This window comes from Eimeria maxima, genomic scaffold, assembly GCF_000499605.1.
Source record: "Eimeria maxima Weybridge genomic scaffold, Emw_scaff384, whole genome shotgun sequence".
In the NCBI taxonomy this organism is placed as follows: domain Eukaryota; phylum Apicomplexa; class Conoidasida; order Eucoccidiorida; family Eimeriidae; genus Eimeria; species Eimeria maxima.
In genome coordinates this window covers 7,501-25,325 of record NW_013563830.1, presented here as the reverse complement: position 1 = coordinate 25,325, position 17,825 = coordinate 7,501, and the positions used below count along the sequence as shown (strand labels likewise).

Here is a 17,825-nt window from a genome sequence, read left to right as displayed (position 1 = left end):
AAAAAAAAAAAAAAAAAAATTCAAAGAACCCTAAACCCTAAACCCTAAACCCTAAACCCTAAACCCTTGGAACTTACATGTAAGACGATAATCAACATCAGGAGCTAGATCCGTAAACACTAGGGTTTTATGTAGATGAGGAGGAATAAGACCAATAGTATTTTGATTTAATGATAAGAATTGTAGATGAGTATTTTGTAGATCAACAAGAAGACGATAAAGCCCCGTTAAATTTGCATGCACAAGTATATATATATTGCATGCATTATATAATTGTATAATTCTTTTATTACAATATTTTTTATATAAATTATTTCCTCTAGATATAAATATAAAATCATCACCTAATAAACATGAATTATATAAATATGTCTTCTTATCCTCTATATTTATATCACGACGTACACCTACATATAAATCTGCATCTCCTATACCACCATCTGAACATACAACAAACCCTAAACCCTAAACCCTAAACCCTAAACCCTAAACCCTAAACCCTAAACCCTAGAAAAAATTATGTATAAAGAAGACACAAAATAAAAGGACACGAAGTAGCAAACATCTTTTTAATGCAAACAAACACACAACACAAGAAGGAGGAGCAGCAACAGTAACAGCAACAACAGCAGCAACAACAAGAACATACTAGTAAGATAAATAAGTAAATCATGATTAATATCAATAAGATTTAATAAAAAAAGACGTTTTTCTCCTTTTTTTAGGAATTCTTCTGCTGTTTGTCCAATAGATAAAGGAATTGCATTAGACATATAACTACACATTAATGTAAATTTATCCTTTTCTTCTTCTTCTCCTATTGCTGCTGCTGCTGTTGCTGTTGCTTCTCCTGCTGTTGCTGCTGCTGCTGTTGCTGCTGTTGCTGCTGCTGCTCCTGTTGTAGGGGCTGGTGGTGGTGCAGCAGCAGGATGCAACACTTCGGGTGTCTCTGCATGCGTTGCATTATAACCCTCAGCAATAATAACATATGCTGCCTCTAAACCCTCAGGGGAGGACGAGGGTTTAGTAAACCCTCGTAACTCTATTGTACTAACAGAGGGTAAGACAGAACCAACACGCTCAGGCCAAAATATTGCACCTGCACACAAACCCTAAACCCTAAACCCTAAACCCTCGTTCCCTTAAAAAAATCTCTTTTTTCCCTAAAAAACGTCTAAAACACTTAAACCCTAAAACCCTAAACCCTAATAAGCCCTAAACCCTAATGCTTACCGGGTTCTCCAGGTAGAGGAAGTGTATACTCATCCTGCGTAAACCCTCTAAACCCTTTGTCTAAACCCTCAGGACTATAAAGGATTGAATTAGCAAATAAACGGACAGAAGTTAACCCAAAACTATTCGCTGCACATCGAAGGGTTTGGTCAGACTCTATACTACCAACTGAGAAAAAAAAACACCCACACAAACCCTAAACCCTAAACCCTAAACCCTAAACCCTAAAGCCTATATCCTTAGTACGCCCTACACAGTGAACCTTATTAAACCCTAGTAAGCCATATCGCACTGTATTAGAAAACACCTTTTAAGCCATAACAACCCCTAGTACACCCTAAACACTAAACCCTAAACCCTAAACCCTAAACCCTAGGACTATATCTTACCTGTTTTAAGCTTGAAGTTAAGAGGGAAGATAAACACTTTCCTGTGGTTTGGTGATTTAGGGTTTGCGGATATCTCGCTAGCTATAGCAGTACCATCAGTAAGATGCAGGGCCTCCTTCTCGAGGGTATGGAGGTTAGGGTGCCTATACACCTGTATACTGTTGTTGTTGTTGCTGCTGCTGCTGCTGCCGTCAAAGAGAATACCTACAGATGCAGATAACTGTACAGATACAGGTGCATCCTTAGTAGATGTATTAAGAAGAATACGCCAAAGCCCCACTGCATGCGCAGGAGATACAACAAGACCATCATGAATATTTATTTCTTTTTCTTCTTTTTCTTCTTTTTCTTCTTTTTTGTCTTCCTTTTCTTCTTCTTTTTTTATATTAATTATTATACTTAATGGAGATAGACGACGGCAATCAAAGACAAATGTTTTTCCCCCTAAAGGAGGAAACACGAAAACCTCCAATAGACGATCACTAGATACAACACTTAATTGTAATCCTAATGGGCTGAAAAAATAAACCAGACACACAAACCCTAAACCCTAAACCCTAAACCCTAAACCCTAAAACTCGAAAAACCCTCAAGCAAGCACACCCGCAGACACAGGCGCTAAACAACAACTGTGAAACAACCCTCGGTATCCCCTCCCACCAATCCCTAGGGTTTAGGGTTTATGATTTAGATATTAGGGTTTAGGGTTTAGAATTCTATTTTTATACCTATTAGTACGTTGCGCATCATCTATAATATCTTTAGTAACATTAAGAGTACAAAGAAGATCTCCTGTTTGTTGCTGATAAGTAACAAGAGGAGGAGAAGAGAAGAAAGAAGAACCATCTAATTGGGCAGTTTTATATCCATCATTTATATACCAATCTCCTTGTATATTTATACGTAAAGGAACACCATTACGTAAATTTACTTCTGTTACATGACGATCTCCTCCTCTTGATGAATGTAGTAACAAGGATAACCTGTATATATACACCATAATATATATTTATTCTTATTTATATGTATGCATGCATGCAGGATGCATATACACCAGAAAATATACTTATTTATATGTATGCAACACGCATATACACACCAAAATGTATTATCTGCATGAAACCCTAAACCCTAAACCCTAAACCCTAAACCCTAATTTCTAGCTTACGTGCTGGATTCAGACTGATGAACAAGAAAACGAATAGCATAAAAGTATTGAGGGTTTGGGGTTTGTAAAGTTAAGGAAAGGGTTTGGTCACCATCAGAGGAAGGAGAAACACAAAGGGAACCCTCGGGGGTTTCCCCAGGTAGAGGTAAACCCTAAAAAAAGGAACAATAAAGAAGAAAACCCTAACCCCTAAACCCTAAACCCTTGAAACAAAACCCCCATAACAGGACAGCAACCAGACCAACCGAGACTGTGCAGAAGCCATTTGAGCAGCTCTCCCCAAACCCTAAACCCCAAACCCTAAACCCTAAACCCTAAACCGTACCTCGCAAGTAGATAATGGAGATTGTGCAGATTGGCAAGGAAAGATACAGACTTGTGCAGGTAGAGGTCCTTGTTGTCTAGTAGTTTGTAGTATAAGAGGATGAATAATATTATTAGTAGAGAAAGATGCATGTTGGTAACCACAAGAAGAAGAAAAAGGAATTAAATTTATTATTCCTAATTTATCTATATCTAATACAGGAAACATTCGTGGGTCTTGTCTGCTGCTATCGCTAGATGCAGTTATCCTTAGTAGTGCAGCGGGAGCAGCAGCAGCAGCACCCGGTTCATCATCATCATCATCTGCTGCTGCTGCAGCAGCAGCAGAAGCAGGAGGCGTACGTACACCGCAAACAAAATCACCATAAGGAGCTAAATCCCTCCTATAATCACTACGAGGACGGAGAACTAATAAGCCATTAAAGTCTGGATCTGTTGCTCGCCAACAGAACGGTTGCTCCTTTGATGACTGCAGCAACAGCAGCAGCAGCAGCAGCAGCAACAACAACAACAGCAACAACAGCAGCAGCAGCAGCAGAAATAAAAGATTCAGCAGATGCATAATACAGATACTGACCCCATAGATACGGTTGCAGCAGCAAGCATAGAAAGCATGCATACAGCAGCAGCAGCAGCAGCAGCAGGAAACCCGACGTACAGACACAATTGAACCCATGAAACCCTAAACCCTAAACCCTAAACCCTAGTTACCAGTGCTGGATCGGGTCTTGTTTCCTTAATAGCATTACAGCATGCAATAGATGCTTGTTGTTCATTAAGAGAGAAAAGAGTAACAAGAAAAGGATTATATTTTTCTTCTTTTTCTCCTTTTTGCATATTTCTTTGATTATTTATACAATAAAAAGAAGAAATAAAGGGTTTCTCTAGGAAACGAAAGACAAATAAGCGATAACTATCTGCACAACACACCATAAAAACCCTAAACCCTAAACCCTAATTCATATACTCTTATAATAACAAAAGACTTAAACATACAACATCGTAAAAAAAGAACGACGACGAGGGTTTAGGGTTTAGGGTCTGCGGTGTAACGAGAAGGGTTTAGTGTTTAGACCTGCAACTGCTGCTATACTGTACTGTTAGTGTCAAATTAAAGAATTAGTGTTTAGGGTTTAGGGTTTAGGGTTTACCAGCAGGCATAATAAAATCTAAGGGTTTCTCCATAGTAAGACTTGTTAGTGCTGCTGGTGCTGCTAAGGATAAGAAGAATTCACGAGGAGCAGCAGAAGACCGCAGCAGCACAGCCAGACGTAATTCCCCATCTTTTTCTGTTCAATATATACACACAAACAGAACATAAACCCTAAACCCTAAACCCTAAACCCTAATTCTCATACAATATTATTTCATGCGCAACACGCAAACAATACACATCCAACGATTGGCCCATGACGCGGAACAAAAGCCCATAACCCTAAACCATAATAAACCCTAATCCCTAAACCCTAAACCCTAGGGAGGAGTAAACCCCTCCTAGGGTTTAGGGTTTAGGGTTGAGTCTGCAGCTTACTAGGGCGAACAGAGAGGAAATGTGTCCCATCAAGAAACCCTTGTGCTGCAACTGTTTCGCATGCAGGGTTCTCCCCTTGGGGGCCCCCCCCACTATTGGGGGGCCCCCCATCGGGGGCCCCCTGGTCAGAGGGGGTTTGTGGCCAACAGTCCCAAGCAGCAAGAAGAGAGAAAGGAGAAGTTTCTTGTGTTTCTTGAGGACTGCTTGGTGACCTCTCGCTTAGTGTCTGTATACGCAACAAACCCTAAACCCTAAACCTTAAACCCTAAACCCTAAACCCTAGGGAAGGAAAGTTCAACGGAGCGTTTGTGTAGGTAGCAAGGAGTTCGTCGGGGTTACGCAGTGCAAAATAGGGTTTAGGAGTGTTTAGGGTTTAGGGTTGTTTGGGGTTTTTTGGATGTTTAATACATCTTTGAATTATTTGAAGTCTAGGGTTTAGTGTTTAGGGTTTAGGGTTTACGATATAGAGCATATCTTGCTCTCCTGGCTCTGTTCCTGCATAACATCCTTTTTCTTTTGTACAATTAAAAACAAACAAAGAAGGAAGACGACGGGAGGCCCTCCCTTCAACCCCTCCGCAAACAAGGGGCCCCTCGGGGCCCTCCCTTGAACACTGTATACAAAAACACCAAACCCTAAACCCTAAACCCTAAACCCTTATCAACACGAAAAGAATAATACAACAGCGAAACCCTAAACCCTCAGCTAACCACCGAGACAGAATACACATGCAAACTTAAAGATTCAATGAGACCTCATGCCAATAAACAATAAACCCTAAACCCCAAACCCTAAACCCTAAACCCTAAACCCTCGTTTCGTACTTGTATCTCTTCAGCCTGGTTATCCTGTTGAGGGTTTGAATGTATGCGAATAGTAAGATGGGGTTTGCAGGGTTTATCACAGACAGCAAAGAAGAAGAGGGTTTGTGAATCAGGGTTTATATTGTCCTTATTATTATTATTAATAAAAGAAGAAGAAGAATTAATTATTTCTTCTTTTATTGATAAAAAAGAATACACACTACCAGCAGAAGAAACATCACGAAGGTCACGACAAAACCCTAAATCGTTTGATGCCCAAAACACCAACAGACGCACAGTCTGCACCAGACACACAAACCCTAAACCCTAAACCCTAAAACCTAAACCCTCAACCCTAGATGACCACATAGTGCCAAAACACAAACCCTAATAAACCCAAATAAAAGCTAATCAGCAATAAACCCTAAACCCTGGACCCTAGACCCTAGAAACTAAACATTTACCCGGAAACCCTAAACCCTAAACACCAAATCCTAAACCCAAAAACCCTAAACCCTAGACATACCTGTAGAGGTGACTCTGCTGTAAGGAATACAGAGAGTAGAGGGTTAGATTGTTGAGGGTTTGTTGTATTAAAAAAAGGGTTTATATTATTTATTTTTTTTTTTATTTCTTTTATTGGTAATTTATAACGATGTAAACGCGAAAAAATATCCGCAGAATTCACAAATTCATCCAAACTGCCAAACTCTACCTGAAAAAAAAAAACCCTAAACCCTAAACCCTAAACCCTAAACCCTAAACCCTAAACCCTAAAATGTGAAACTTAGAAAGCAGGTTGGCCATGGAGTCACTGAAACCCTAAACCCTAAACACTTTATATCAATGCCACCAAACCCTAACCTATCAATGAGCGATGGCTCGTTGCACTAAACCCTAAACCCTAAACCCTAATTCTTCTGCGACCTGGAAGCCACTGCGGCAGCTACTGGTGAAGCAAAGCATTTGCCAACTTGAGGGTTTAGGGTTTAGGGTTTAGGGTTTACAGGTATAGGTTCGTCGCCTTTGTGTTCTGCAAGAACTTTGCAGTAATGTTCTTCATCGTCATCATCCGTGCTGCTGCTGCTGCTGCTGTTGCTGCTTTCTATGAGTTGCTGCAGCTGCTGCACTATATTCATATCTGGATCCTCTGCTGCCTCCATCCCTGCTGCTGCTGCTGCTGCTGCATCCTGCAGCGGTTGCGGCTCAGACAGCAGACTGGCAACAGCAACAGACGGAGCAGCAGGAGGATCAGAAGCAGCAGCAGCAGCAGCAGCAGCACCAGGTGCAGCAGCAGCAGCAATATTCTTCTCTAAGGCAGCCTTAGCTAAGGCTAAGACGCCCTCAATATTTAATCCCCCAGAAAATTTGCTGTCCTTCAAGAGTGGCCGCTGCTGCTGCTGCTGCTGCTGCTGCAGTTGCTGCTGCTGCTGCTGCTGGCTGCCTGCCTGCTGCTCATTCTCCATAATTCCCTGCAACTGTTGCAATACCTGACGCTCAGGTCTCCCTTGCTTCTGTGGCTGCTGCTGCTGCCGCCTTTGCTGCTGTTGCAGCTGCTGCAGCTGCTGCAGCTGCTGTAACTGCTGCGGCTGCTGCTGCACCTGTGATGGGGCATCTAACGACCGTTGCAGCAACTGCAGCCTTTGCAGCTGCTGCAACTGCTGCAGTTGCTGCTGCAGCTGTGTTGGCAGCACACCAGCTGCCCTTTGTTGTTGCGGCTGCTCTTGCTGCTGCTGCTTCAACTGCTTTAGCTGCTGCTGCATTTGCTGCAGCTGCTGCAGCAACTGCAGCTGCTTCAGCTGCTGCATCGATCCTCCACCTGCAGATGGAGCTGCAGTTGTCTCAGCAGCAGCCGTTTCTGCTGCTGCTGCTGCTGCTGCTGTTGCTGCTGAGGGATTTCTACCTTCTGCTGCTCCTGCAGCAGCTAACCCCTCACCTTGGTGCTGCTGCTGCGGCTGCACACCATCAGCACCATTGGCTGCTGCTGCTGCTGCTAATGGTGCTGCAGTGTATGGGATCATTGGCCCTCCAGCAAGGACCAGCAGCAGCAGCAGCAGCATAAAAATCCCTCGCAGAGCCCTCTGCGAGTGCAGCAGCAGCAGCAGCTGCTGCTGCTGCTGCTGGCCCTGCTGCTGCATAGTCCTCAGTGCAGCAGCAGCAGAGAGGGCAATCCCACAGGGGTTGGCAAAACCACAAACCCTAAAATAAAACAATAAACCCTAAACAGAAAAAACTTAAAAAATCCGCAATTTCCAAACCCTAAACCCTAAACCCTAAACCCTAAACCCTAGTCCGTGCGCCCCCAGCACGGACAAGGCTCGAGTCGGTTGCGGTATGGGGCTGGGTTAATTATAAATATAAACACTAAACCCTAAACCCTAAACCCTAAACCCTAATCAATTATGTAGCATACTGTTGTCTCTACCACAAAACACTAACCGTAATGTTGTAAACCCTACAAACCCTCGCCAGATCAACTTCGATAGCGGTAAACCCTAAACCCTAAACCCTAAACCCTAAAACATAATCCCTAGTACTGTCAACGTCTTGTTAAGTATATGCCTAAACCCTCCACCTTCAGTTAGGCTGAACATATGAGTTCTAACTATAGAACGTAAACCCTAAACCCTAAACCCTAAACCCTAAACAATCGATTCGCTACCACGTATATGTACAGTACAAGAGATATTGTTAAAGGATTTAGGGGCCCCCATGGGGGGCCCCCTTTACTGTACCCAGTTTGCGAGGGTTTAGGGTTTAGGGTTTAGTAAATAGGGGTTTATGCCACAGGCGTTTTGGCCATGAGAATTTACCCCACAGAGGCCCAGGTTTAGGGTTTAGGGTTTAGGGTTTAGGGTTTAGGAGGGCCCTCAGGATTGTTGCCGAGGGCCCCCTCATTGTCTACTAGGGAGAAGAGGGGAAGCAGCAGCAGCAGCAGCTAAGCTGCAGTATCAGCAGCAGCAGCAGCAAAGCAACAGCAGCAGCAGCAAACTGCAGCAGCGCAATAAGGCGGTTTGCCACCGCATTGTTAAACCTGCCCGTCTACAGCTAGACCCTAAACCCTAAACCCTAAACCCTAAACCCTAATCTGCAGCAGCAGACAACCCGTCGTCAGCAGCAACTGCATTCAGGTGTACATACACCGCAAATAAATTAGTTAATTAAGGTAAAGAAATATAAGGAGAAGAAGTACTTGTATAAGATAAAGGTACCTGCACATACACCCCAATAACCCAACACTACCTGCAGCAGCAGCAGCAGCAGCAGCAAAGCAGCAGCACCAACATGCGGGCAGCAACAGCAGCAGCAGCAGAGATGCAGCAGCAGCGATGCAGCAGCAGTGCAGCAACAGCAAACGTCCAGCACAGCAGCAGCTGCACAAGCAGATCATCAGCAACAACAGCAAAGCTGCAACTGCAGCAACAACGCAGCAGCAGCAGCAGAAGCAGCAGCAGCAAATCAGCAGCAGCAGCAGCAGCAGCAAATATATTTGCTAACATTTGCTAAGCATTGCTTCCTTAGCGTCTTGTTAGGAACATCAACAGGACCAGCAAACTCCTTGTACTGCTCAACAACCTGCAGCAGCAGCAGCAGCAGCAACAGCAGCAGCAGCAACAGCAGCAGCAGCAGCAGAAACATGTGTCTTCATCCATTTGGGGTTTTGTGGTCATCTACCCAATCTCCATAATACCCCAAACCCTAAACCCTAAACCCTAAACCCTAAACCCTTACAAGCTTTGCAAGTTCTTTCCAATGCATGCGTTTTTGTGGTTGCTGCTGCAGCAGAGTTGTTGCTGCTGCTGCCCAATCGAATTCTGCTGCTGCTGCTGCAGATGATTCCTCCCTTCTTTTTTGCTTCTTGTGCTGCTGCTGCTGCTGTTGTTGTTGTTGCTGCTGCTGCTGATGGGTTTTTCCTCCACACTCCTTTCGTTTGCCGCCTGCAGAAGCAGCCTGTTGCTGCTGCTGCTGCTGCTGTTTCTGCTGCTGCTGTTGTGTGTGCTGCTGCTGCTGCTGCTTTTGCTGCTGCTGCTGCTGCTGCTGCTTTCCGCCCTTCGCAAACTTCCCGTGGAACTTTTGCTGCTCTGCAACAACAGCAGCACAGGCAGCAACAGCAACAAAACAATAAACCAGTTGTTAGGTGCAGCAACAGCAGCAGCAACAGCAGCAGCAACAGCAGCAGGAACTGTTGCTGCTGCTTCTGCTGCTGCTGTTGACGACTGCAGGAGAATATGACTCTTCGCATAGCAGCAACAGATGCCTTTGTCCCTAAACCCTCGATAGAACTAATCCAAAACAAACCCTAAACCCTAAACCCTAAACCCTAAACCCTAAACCCTAACCTGTAAGACACTGTGTATGTCCTCTTAATGCAGCAGGAGTGAATTCTTGCATGCAATCAACACAACAAAAAGAAGCAGAAAAACATCGATGTATTTCTGCTGCTTTTTTCTTAAGAGTAGATTGACAAACAGAACATATAAATGTTACCATCTTCTGCTCCTGCTGCTCCTGCTGCTGCTGCTGCTGTTGCTGTTGCTGTTGCTGCTGCTGCTGCTGCTGATGATGATGATGAGGAGGAGGAGGAGGAGGATTCTGCAGCTGCTGATGGTGCTGCTGATGGATCACGTATGGAAGCTAAATAGCAGATATAACCGTACTAGCCTAAACCCTAAACCCTAAACCCTAAACCCTAATCGTAAACCCTAATCCACTAGGGAGTGACTACAGCCAAAAAGATGCTAGGGGGGTCAAAGCACAAACACTTAATAAAAAAACAACAGCTATATATTGTTAGTCTATAGGGTTTAGGGTTTAGGGTTTAGGGTTTAGCGGGTCTGTTATACGAAGGACCGGGGGGCCCCACAGGCCGGGGGCCCCCTTGGGGGCCCCCCTTCCTTTATACTTGTTGTTAGTATTTGTTTATTAAGCAGGAAATAACAATTAAACCTTTTGTTATAAATAAAACCCTAAATAAAGAATAAATTTATTATTGAAATTGAGCCCGCAAGCAAGGTTTGCTGCCTCCCTCTTTATCGAGGGTTTAGGGTTTAGTGTTTAGGGTTTAGGGTTTAGGGTTTTGGACCCTCGCAAATGGGAGATTCTTCAGAGCCGCCATCAGGCCATCGGGCGCCCAAGAAGGCCGAGTACAGACAACGTGCAGTAAGTAAACCCCATCAGCAGCAGCAGCAGCAGCAGCGGCAGCAGCAGCAACACCAACAGTAGCTCGCGCTGCTGCTAAAGTTGCTTCCCCTGCATGCATATGCTTGAGCAGGACTCGGCTTCCCATTAGCAGCAGCAGAGTCACTTCTATTTGCTGCTGCTGCTGCAGCAGCAATTGCAGCAGCAGCAGCACCAGCAGCAATTGCAGCAGCAGCAGCCATAGTGCCCGCAGTAGCAGCAGCATCAGCAGTGTGTTTGTATATAGCGCATATTCCTCCTTCTTCTTCTTGTGCTTCTGCTGTTTTTGCTGCTGCTGCTGTTGCTGCTGCTGCTGCTGCTGCTGCAGCACTGCAACCCATTAGCGGATCCTTATTTATGTTATCCTCCTTCTCCTGATTTTGTTGATTGGGGAATTCATTTCCCTCTTCCTCTTGGTGTCTCTCCTCCTCAACATTTATGCCTTAATAGTAAGGGTTTAGGGTTTAGGGTTTAGGGTTTAGGGTTTGGGGTTTGGCACGCGTTGGGCTGCTGTTGGGATGTTGAGCTTGTTGACGGGTTTTCAAGAATAGGGTTTAGGGTTTAGGGTTTAGGGTCTAAGGGTTTAGGGTTTAGGGTTTAGGGTTTAGGGTTTAGGGTTTGTGGTTTGTTTACAGCAACGGACTATCCTATTACTTATGATGCTATTGTTCGTAAGACGATTTACAGCTGCTCGTGCTGCTGCTGCTGCTGCTGTTGCTGCTGCTACTGCTGCCGTTGCTGCTGCTGTTGGCTGCTGTTGCAAGAAAATGCTTGGGTTGCTGTTGCTGCTGCTGCTGTTGTTCGTCTTGCTGCTGCTGCATTTCTCATTGTTTCTGCTTACGTTTATGATTCATTTGCTGCTGCTGCTGCTGTTGCTGCTGCTGCTGCTGTTGCTGCTGCTGCTGCTGTTGCTGCCGCAGCACCGGAGAGGAATGGGTTGGCTGGGAGGGCCCCCGACTTCTTAGATATTGGCTGCGGGTTTGGGGGCCTCTTGGGTAAGTTGTTGCTGCTGCTGTTGCTGCTGCTGCTGCTGTTGCTGTTGCTGCTGTTGTTGCTGCTGCTCATCGTGTCGTCAGTTATTGCTGGTGCTGCTGCTAAGTATGCCTCTTGCCTGCTGCTGCAGCTGTTGCTGCAATTGCTGCTATTCCTGCTACAGTAGCTACAGCTATTGTTGTTGCTGCTGCTGCTGTTATCTACTGCTGCTTTTGCTGCTGCTGCTGCTGCTGCTGCTGCTGCAGTTTCCCTCGCACCCAAGTTCCCCGAGGCCCTCATCATGGGACTTGAAATTAGAGAGAAGGTCCGCCATGCTGCTGCTGCTGCTGCTGCTGCTGCTGCTGCTGCTGCTGCTGCTTCTGTTGCTGCTGCTACTTCTGTTGCTGCTGCTGCTGTTACTGCTCCTTTTGCTGCTAATGGTGTTGCTGTTGTTGCTGATGCTACCTCTGCTGCTGTTGCTGCTACTGCAGTTGTAGCAGCTGCTGCAACTGGTGTTGCTGCTGCTGCTGCTTTTGCTGCTGCTGCTGCCGCTGCAGGTGACGAACTACGTAGGGGAGAGAATTCGCGCACTAAGGGATAAACACAAAGAAGAGGGGCTGGTGAGACAGCAGCAGCAGCAACAGCAGCAACAGCAACAGCAGCATCCAAGGCACACTATGTAGCTGCTGTTTCCTCTGCTGCTGCTGCTACTGAGGTGCCTATACTGCTGAATTGTGCTGCTGCTGCTGCTGCTGCTGCTGCTGCTGCAGTATCAGAATGTGTCGGTGATTCGAACAAATGCAACAAAATTTCTTCTTAATTACTTCAGGAAAGGACAGGTAATTCCTGCTGCTGCTGCTGCTGCTGCTGCTGTTCCTGCTGCTGCTGTTGCTGTTGCTTCTGCTGCTGCTGATCTTTCTGTTGCTGCTGCTGCTAATTTTGCTGCTGCTGCTGCTGCTGCGCCTGGCTTTACTAGAGCAATTTAGCTTGAAGCACAAGAGCTAGTGACAGCAGCAGCAGCAGCAGCAACACTAATATACCCAGCAGCAGCAACAGCAGCAGCAACAGCAGCAGCAGCAACAGCAGCAGCAGCAGCAGCAGCGCGTGTTGTATTCAGGTATCTAAGATGTTCTTTTGTTTTCCTGATCCACACTTTAAAAGAAATAATTGGAGGAGAAGAATCATCAGGTAAACCCTAAACCCTAAACCCTAAACCCTAAACCCTAAACCCTAATTTGTTGTTTAATGGGTTATGCTTTTGTAGTCTGCATTAGCTTCCTGTTATTATTGCTGCTGCTGCTGTTGCTCCTGCTGCTGCTGTTTGCTGCAGCGCCCCCTTGTTGACCCTCTATGCGTACGTATTGAAGCCCGGGGGTCTTATATACACCGGTGAGTGTTTAGGGTTTAGGGTTTAGGGTTTAGGGTTTAGGGTTTAATTTCTGTTTTTTGCCTTTTTTTTGCCACTTTTCTCTCCACACCTTCTGCTGTTATTACTAATGCTCCTGCTGCTGCTGCTATTGCTGCTGCTGCTGCTGCTGCTGCAGCAACAGACGTAGAGGAGGTCCATAGATGGATGCTGCAGTCCTTATCTATGCATAAATTATTTATTGAGGTTTCTTCTGATGAATTAAAAGGAGACAATTGTCTCTTCTCTATTCTTAATCATACAGAGGAAGGAATTAAGGTTTGTCCTGCTGCTGCTGCTGCTGCTGCTGCTGCTGCTGCTGCTGCTGCTGCTGGTGCTGGTGCTGGTGGTGGTTCGCTTAAGGAATGGTGCTGGTGCTGCTGCTGTTGTTGTTGTTGCTGCTGCTGCTGCTTTTGGTAGCTTTGCTGCTGCTTCCTCTTAGCATGCTTCTGCTGCTGCTGCTGCTGCTGCTGCTGCTGCTCAGGCAACACGAGAAGGTCGCCCATCCTTCGCAGCTGTTTTTAGACGCATCTAAGGGGCCCCCAAGGCGGGGATGGGGGCCCCCGTTAGAAAAGCTAGGGTTTAGGGTTTAGGGTTTAGGGTTTGGGGTTTTTATGGGGACTGCCAACTGCACCCAGCCCTCAAAGGAGGCTTTTATTGGGTTGTCTAGCAGTCATCTAGGGTTTAGGGTTTAGGGTTTAGGGTTTACTCGGTGTTTTTGTTGTTAAAAACTTGTTGTTTAATATTAATGGTTTGGTTCTCTTATCTAGTGTGCTAGAAGGGTTTAGGGTTTAGGGTTTAGGGTTTAGGGTTTTCTTCAAGTACTAGAGCTGCAGGGCAGCCATTACCCCTATTATTAGGGTTTACCACTAAATAGATTTATTATTTATATAAACCTTGAAAAACACTACTCGTGCCTACTATTAGGGTTTAGGGTTTAGGGTTTAGGGTTTACTATACAGGAGGTGTTTGCCTAAAGGGGAATACAACAGAAAAAAGCAACAAGGGATTAAATAAAATAATAATAAAAATAATTAAAAAATAAATAAAATAAATTAATTATTTATCTTTTATTATCCTGCCCAAGAAGACAAGAAGACCCTTTGGGGGGCCCCCCGTAAGGGGGGCCCCTCAGGGTACAGAAGGACGGCTATATGCTTTTTTTTGTCTTGTCTTCTTTCTCGTCTTTTTGTATTTTTGTTTAATTTATTATTTTATTTAAAATGCCATTATAGGAGCCCTGTGCTGCAGGGCTAGGAGCAGGAGCAGCAGCAGCAGTAGCAGAAGGAACAGGTGCAACCGCAGCAGCAGCAAGGGGTACAGCAGCAGAACAAGCAGCAGCAAAAAGGAATGGGGAAGATTCAACAGCAACAGGAAGCAACAACAGCAGCAACAGCAGCAGCAGGAAGAGCAGCAGCAGCAGCAGCGACTTCTATAAACACCTAGCTGCTGCTGCAGCAACAATACAGCAGCAACTGCTGTTGCAGCAACATCTCCAGCAGCAGTCTCCCTCATTTGTGTTCCTGCCGCCTTCCCTTCCAATTCAATATTTAGTGTTTAGGGTTTAGGGTTTAGGGTTTAGGGTTTAGGGTTTAGGGTTTAGGGTTTAGGGTTTAGGGTTTAGGGATGGCTTCAACTCACCGATTAGAGCGTTTATTAACTTGCGGGGGTTTTCATTTGCCGGGCGTAAATTTCATTAAAATTGAATTAAAAGGAAAAGCTAATCAACATATTCTTTATAGGTAAGCTAGGGTTTAGGGTTTAGGGTTTAGGGTTTGGAGGGTTTAGGGTTTGGAGGGTTTAGGGTTTGGAGGGTTTAGGGTTTAGGTGGGTCCCCGGTGTTCATAGTTTTGTGTTCATTCGTCGATGTGGTTTTTTCCTGGCGACTGGTTGTTATCTAGGGTTTAGGGTTTCTAGGGTTTAGGGTTTCTAGGGTTTAGGGTTTGGTGTATTAGGGTTTAGGGTTTAGGGTTTAGGGTTTGCAGGGATTTTTCTAAGAGTTTTCTTCCTGGTCTTCGTCTGTCTAATTCAAAGACAGAATTTCTTCTCTATGAAGGAGCAAAGCATAACTCCCTCTCATTTACACTACGTGAGGGTTTAGGGTTTAGGGTTTAGGGTTTAGGGTTTATTATATATTAACGGGTAGTGACTGTATTATGTCCTTTGTTGCTGTTTCTACTACTCTCTACTTCTTGCTGCTGCTGCTTCTGCTGCTGCTGCTGCTGCTCGTTCTGTTACTTGTACTGTATCAATTGCTGGAGGGGAGATGCTGCTGCTGCTACATTTGCTTCTGCTTCTGCTGCTGCTGCTGCTGCTGCTGCTGCTGGTGCTGCAGGGCAAGGAAGTACACCAATAATAATAAATATAGATTTATATAAAACTCCCCACCAATTGATGCAACGCATTGTAGATCTGCATGCACTTGCTGTTGCTGCTGGCTAAAGCAGCAGCAGCAGCAGCAACAGCAGCAGCAGCAACTGAGGTAGCTGCTGCTGCTTATGTTGCTGCTGTGTATATTTTCTTTTTATTAATTATATTTTTTAATTCTTTTTATTTATACAAACGAAGGAAGAGCTAGACAGTCTAAACCCTAAACCCTAAACCCTAAACCCTAGATCCGCAGACAGGTAACATTTTTTTATTCTTTTTTAGGGTTTATGCAGATCTAGTTTACTCCTTTCGTCTTAGGGTTTATATAATTAGGGTTCACGTAAACCCTAGCGTAATTAGGGTTTACGTAAACCCTAACATAAACAAGGGTTTACGAGTGTGTGTGTGTGTGGTGGTGTAGTATAGTCTAGGGTTTATTCATGGTATTGAGGGTTTATTAAAGATTGCTAGGGTTTATTAGGGTTTATGAGGGTTTAGAATAAGTTAGGGTTTAGGGTTTACCTCCTTGGGGGGTTTTTATACCCTCCTAGGGTTTAGGTATACACTGGGGTTTATTATAAAGGTAATAAATAATTAGGGTTTATTATACTACCAAACCCTACCCAAGGGTTTATTATCTATTGTTTATTAGGGTTTATTAGGGTTATTAGGGTTTATTAGGGTTTATTAGGGTTTATTAGGGTTTAGGAGGGTTTAGGAGGGTTTAGGAGGGTTTAGGAGGGTTTAGGGTTTGTTGCCACCATGGCTGTTTAGTCTAGTGGTATGATTCTCGCTTAGGGTGCGAGAGGTCCCGGGTTCAATTCCCGGAACAGCCCTCTTATTATTTTTTATTTATTTATTTATTTATTTATTTAATTAATTTATTTATTTATTTATATTATTTATTTACTTTATTTTATCTACTTATTTTATTCTTTTATTACTCTTTTACGCCTCTATACACCTATCAGCCAATGTGCTCAGCATGCATGCATGCATGCATGCATGCATGCGGTGGTGTACCTGCCTATACACCGTAAATATTAATAAAACTATTTTATATATTTTATTTATTTTATTTAATTTATTTAATTAATTTATTTATTTATTTAAAATTGTTTATTTATTTAAATAAAGAAACAAATAAATATATGTGTTTTTTTTTTTGTTTTTTTTTTTCCTTCCTTCCTCCATGATATAAATAGTATATATATACGTACTTATATATGTACATATATATACACTACGTATAAATATATAAAATATATGTATATAAATACATATATAATTATGTATATATATGCATGTATATATACACATATATACATGTATATATGTATATTATTATATATAAATATATACATATATATTTATATATATGTATAATATATATAATACGTATATACATATAAATACATATACATATATATATGTATATATACATATAAGTAATTATACAGTGTATATAATAAACAACATATATAAATATATTGTATATAATTAATTAATAAGATAATATAATTAATTAATTAATAAGATAATATAATTAATTAATTAATTAAATTAATTAAATTAATTAATTAATTAATTAATTAATTAATTAATTAATTATATTTATTAATAAGAGAAGGATCGTTAATTAATCCATGAAGTATTTGTTTATTATAAATTCTTTGTATATTATTATTATTAATAATATAATTATTAATATAATTAATAAGAGGTGTAGATACACCACAATTAAATGATTGAATAATATGTATAGGTCCTGCTGCAGCAACAGCAGCAAGAAAAGAATTAGTGTTTGCTGCTGTTATCTCTATACCTAGTAATATAACACCATAATATAAACAATCATCTATTAAGGGTTTTATCTCCCCTAATCTAAACCCTAAACCCTCACCTATTAATGATATACGTAACCCTACTAACCATGGTAATAATGTCTCCATACTTGTACCATGACGAGCCTCACGAGCACCTACTTCAACCTGCACAAACCCTAAACCCTAAACCCTAAACCCTAAACCCTAAACCCTAAATATTGAAGATTAAGGATTAAACACTAGGAGGGGTTTGGTGGATAGTTAATTGTATAACAGGATAACAGAAGCAAATATAAGAATACACGAATATATATATATATAATAATATACCCAAACCCTAAACCCTAAACCCTAAACCCTAAACCCTAAACCCTAACCTCGTTATCGGGCTCTGAGAAGTATGCCCAAGGATGATTTGTTGGAGGAGAAATTTTCTCTCGATATTGAAAGGCGAGCTGACTACTATCCATTAGAGTCCCTACAACAAAAACCCTAAACCCTAAACCCTAAACCCTAAACCCTAAACCCTAAACCCTAATTTTCAAGCCCTGTATGTCTGTGTTACAAAGAAGTAAAGAAAAAAGAAACCAGCAGACTTAGACCCCTTGTTAACTTCCCTCTTATGC

General features: G+C 43.0%; 3 protein-coding genes across 3 annotated transcripts in view; 1 reads left to right on the top strand and 2 right to left on the bottom strand.

Annotated features, from left to right (window-relative positions):
- EMWEY_00031070 (hypothetical protein, conserved) overlaps nt 1-7,469 on the bottom strand; it is a gene marked incomplete at both ends in the record, with an annotated part of 9,592 nt that extends 2,123 nt beyond the window's left edge. Inside the window, 15 exons of the mRNA XM_013478313.1 lie at nt 345-440; nt 650-1,099; nt 1,234-1,401; nt 1,623-2,137; nt 2,351-2,605; nt 2,722-2,734; nt 3,032-3,076; nt 3,397-3,583; nt 3,826-4,031; nt 4,266-4,403; nt 4,646-4,871; nt 5,106-5,258; nt 5,746-5,748; nt 5,975-6,163; nt 6,456-7,469. Of these exons, the coding sequence (XP_013333767.1) occupies nt 345-440; nt 650-1,099; nt 1,234-1,401; nt 1,623-2,137; nt 2,351-2,605; nt 2,722-2,734; nt 3,032-3,076; nt 3,397-3,583; nt 3,826-4,031; nt 4,266-4,403; nt 4,646-4,871; nt 5,106-5,258; nt 5,746-5,748; nt 5,975-6,163; nt 6,456-7,469 (3,658 nt within the window). The remainder of the gene's footprint in view (nt 1-344; nt 441-649; nt 1,100-1,233; nt 1,402-1,622; nt 2,138-2,350; nt 2,606-2,721; nt 2,735-3,031; nt 3,077-3,396; nt 3,584-3,825; nt 4,032-4,265; nt 4,404-4,645; nt 4,872-5,105; nt 5,259-5,745; nt 5,749-5,974; nt 6,164-6,455) is intronic.
- A 3,070-nt stretch (nt 7,470-10,539) lies between these two features.
- Nucleotides 10,540-12,281, top strand: EMWEY_00031060 (tRNA (guanine-N(7)-)-methyltransferase, putative; the record flags this gene model as incomplete). The annotated part of the gene is made up of 6 exons (XM_013478312.1): nt 10,540-10,608; nt 10,955-11,075; nt 11,262-11,297; nt 11,547-11,621; nt 11,865-11,923; nt 12,156-12,281. The coding sequence occupies 6 exons, from the start codon at nt 10,540-10,542 to the stop codon at nt 12,279-12,281; spliced, it is 486 nt and encodes a 161-aa protein (XP_013333766.1).
- A 4,889-nt stretch (nt 12,282-17,170) lies between these two features.
- Nucleotides 17,171-17,825, bottom strand: part of EMWEY_00031050 (hypothetical protein, conserved) — a gene marked incomplete at both ends in the record, with an annotated part of 5,830 nt that continues 5,175 nt past the window's right edge. Inside the window, 3 exons of the mRNA XM_013478311.1 lie at nt 17,171-17,198; nt 17,306-17,364; nt 17,577-17,677. Of these exons, the coding sequence (XP_013333765.1) occupies nt 17,171-17,198; nt 17,306-17,364; nt 17,577-17,677 (188 nt within the window). The remainder of the gene's footprint in view (nt 17,199-17,305; nt 17,365-17,576; nt 17,678-17,825) is intronic.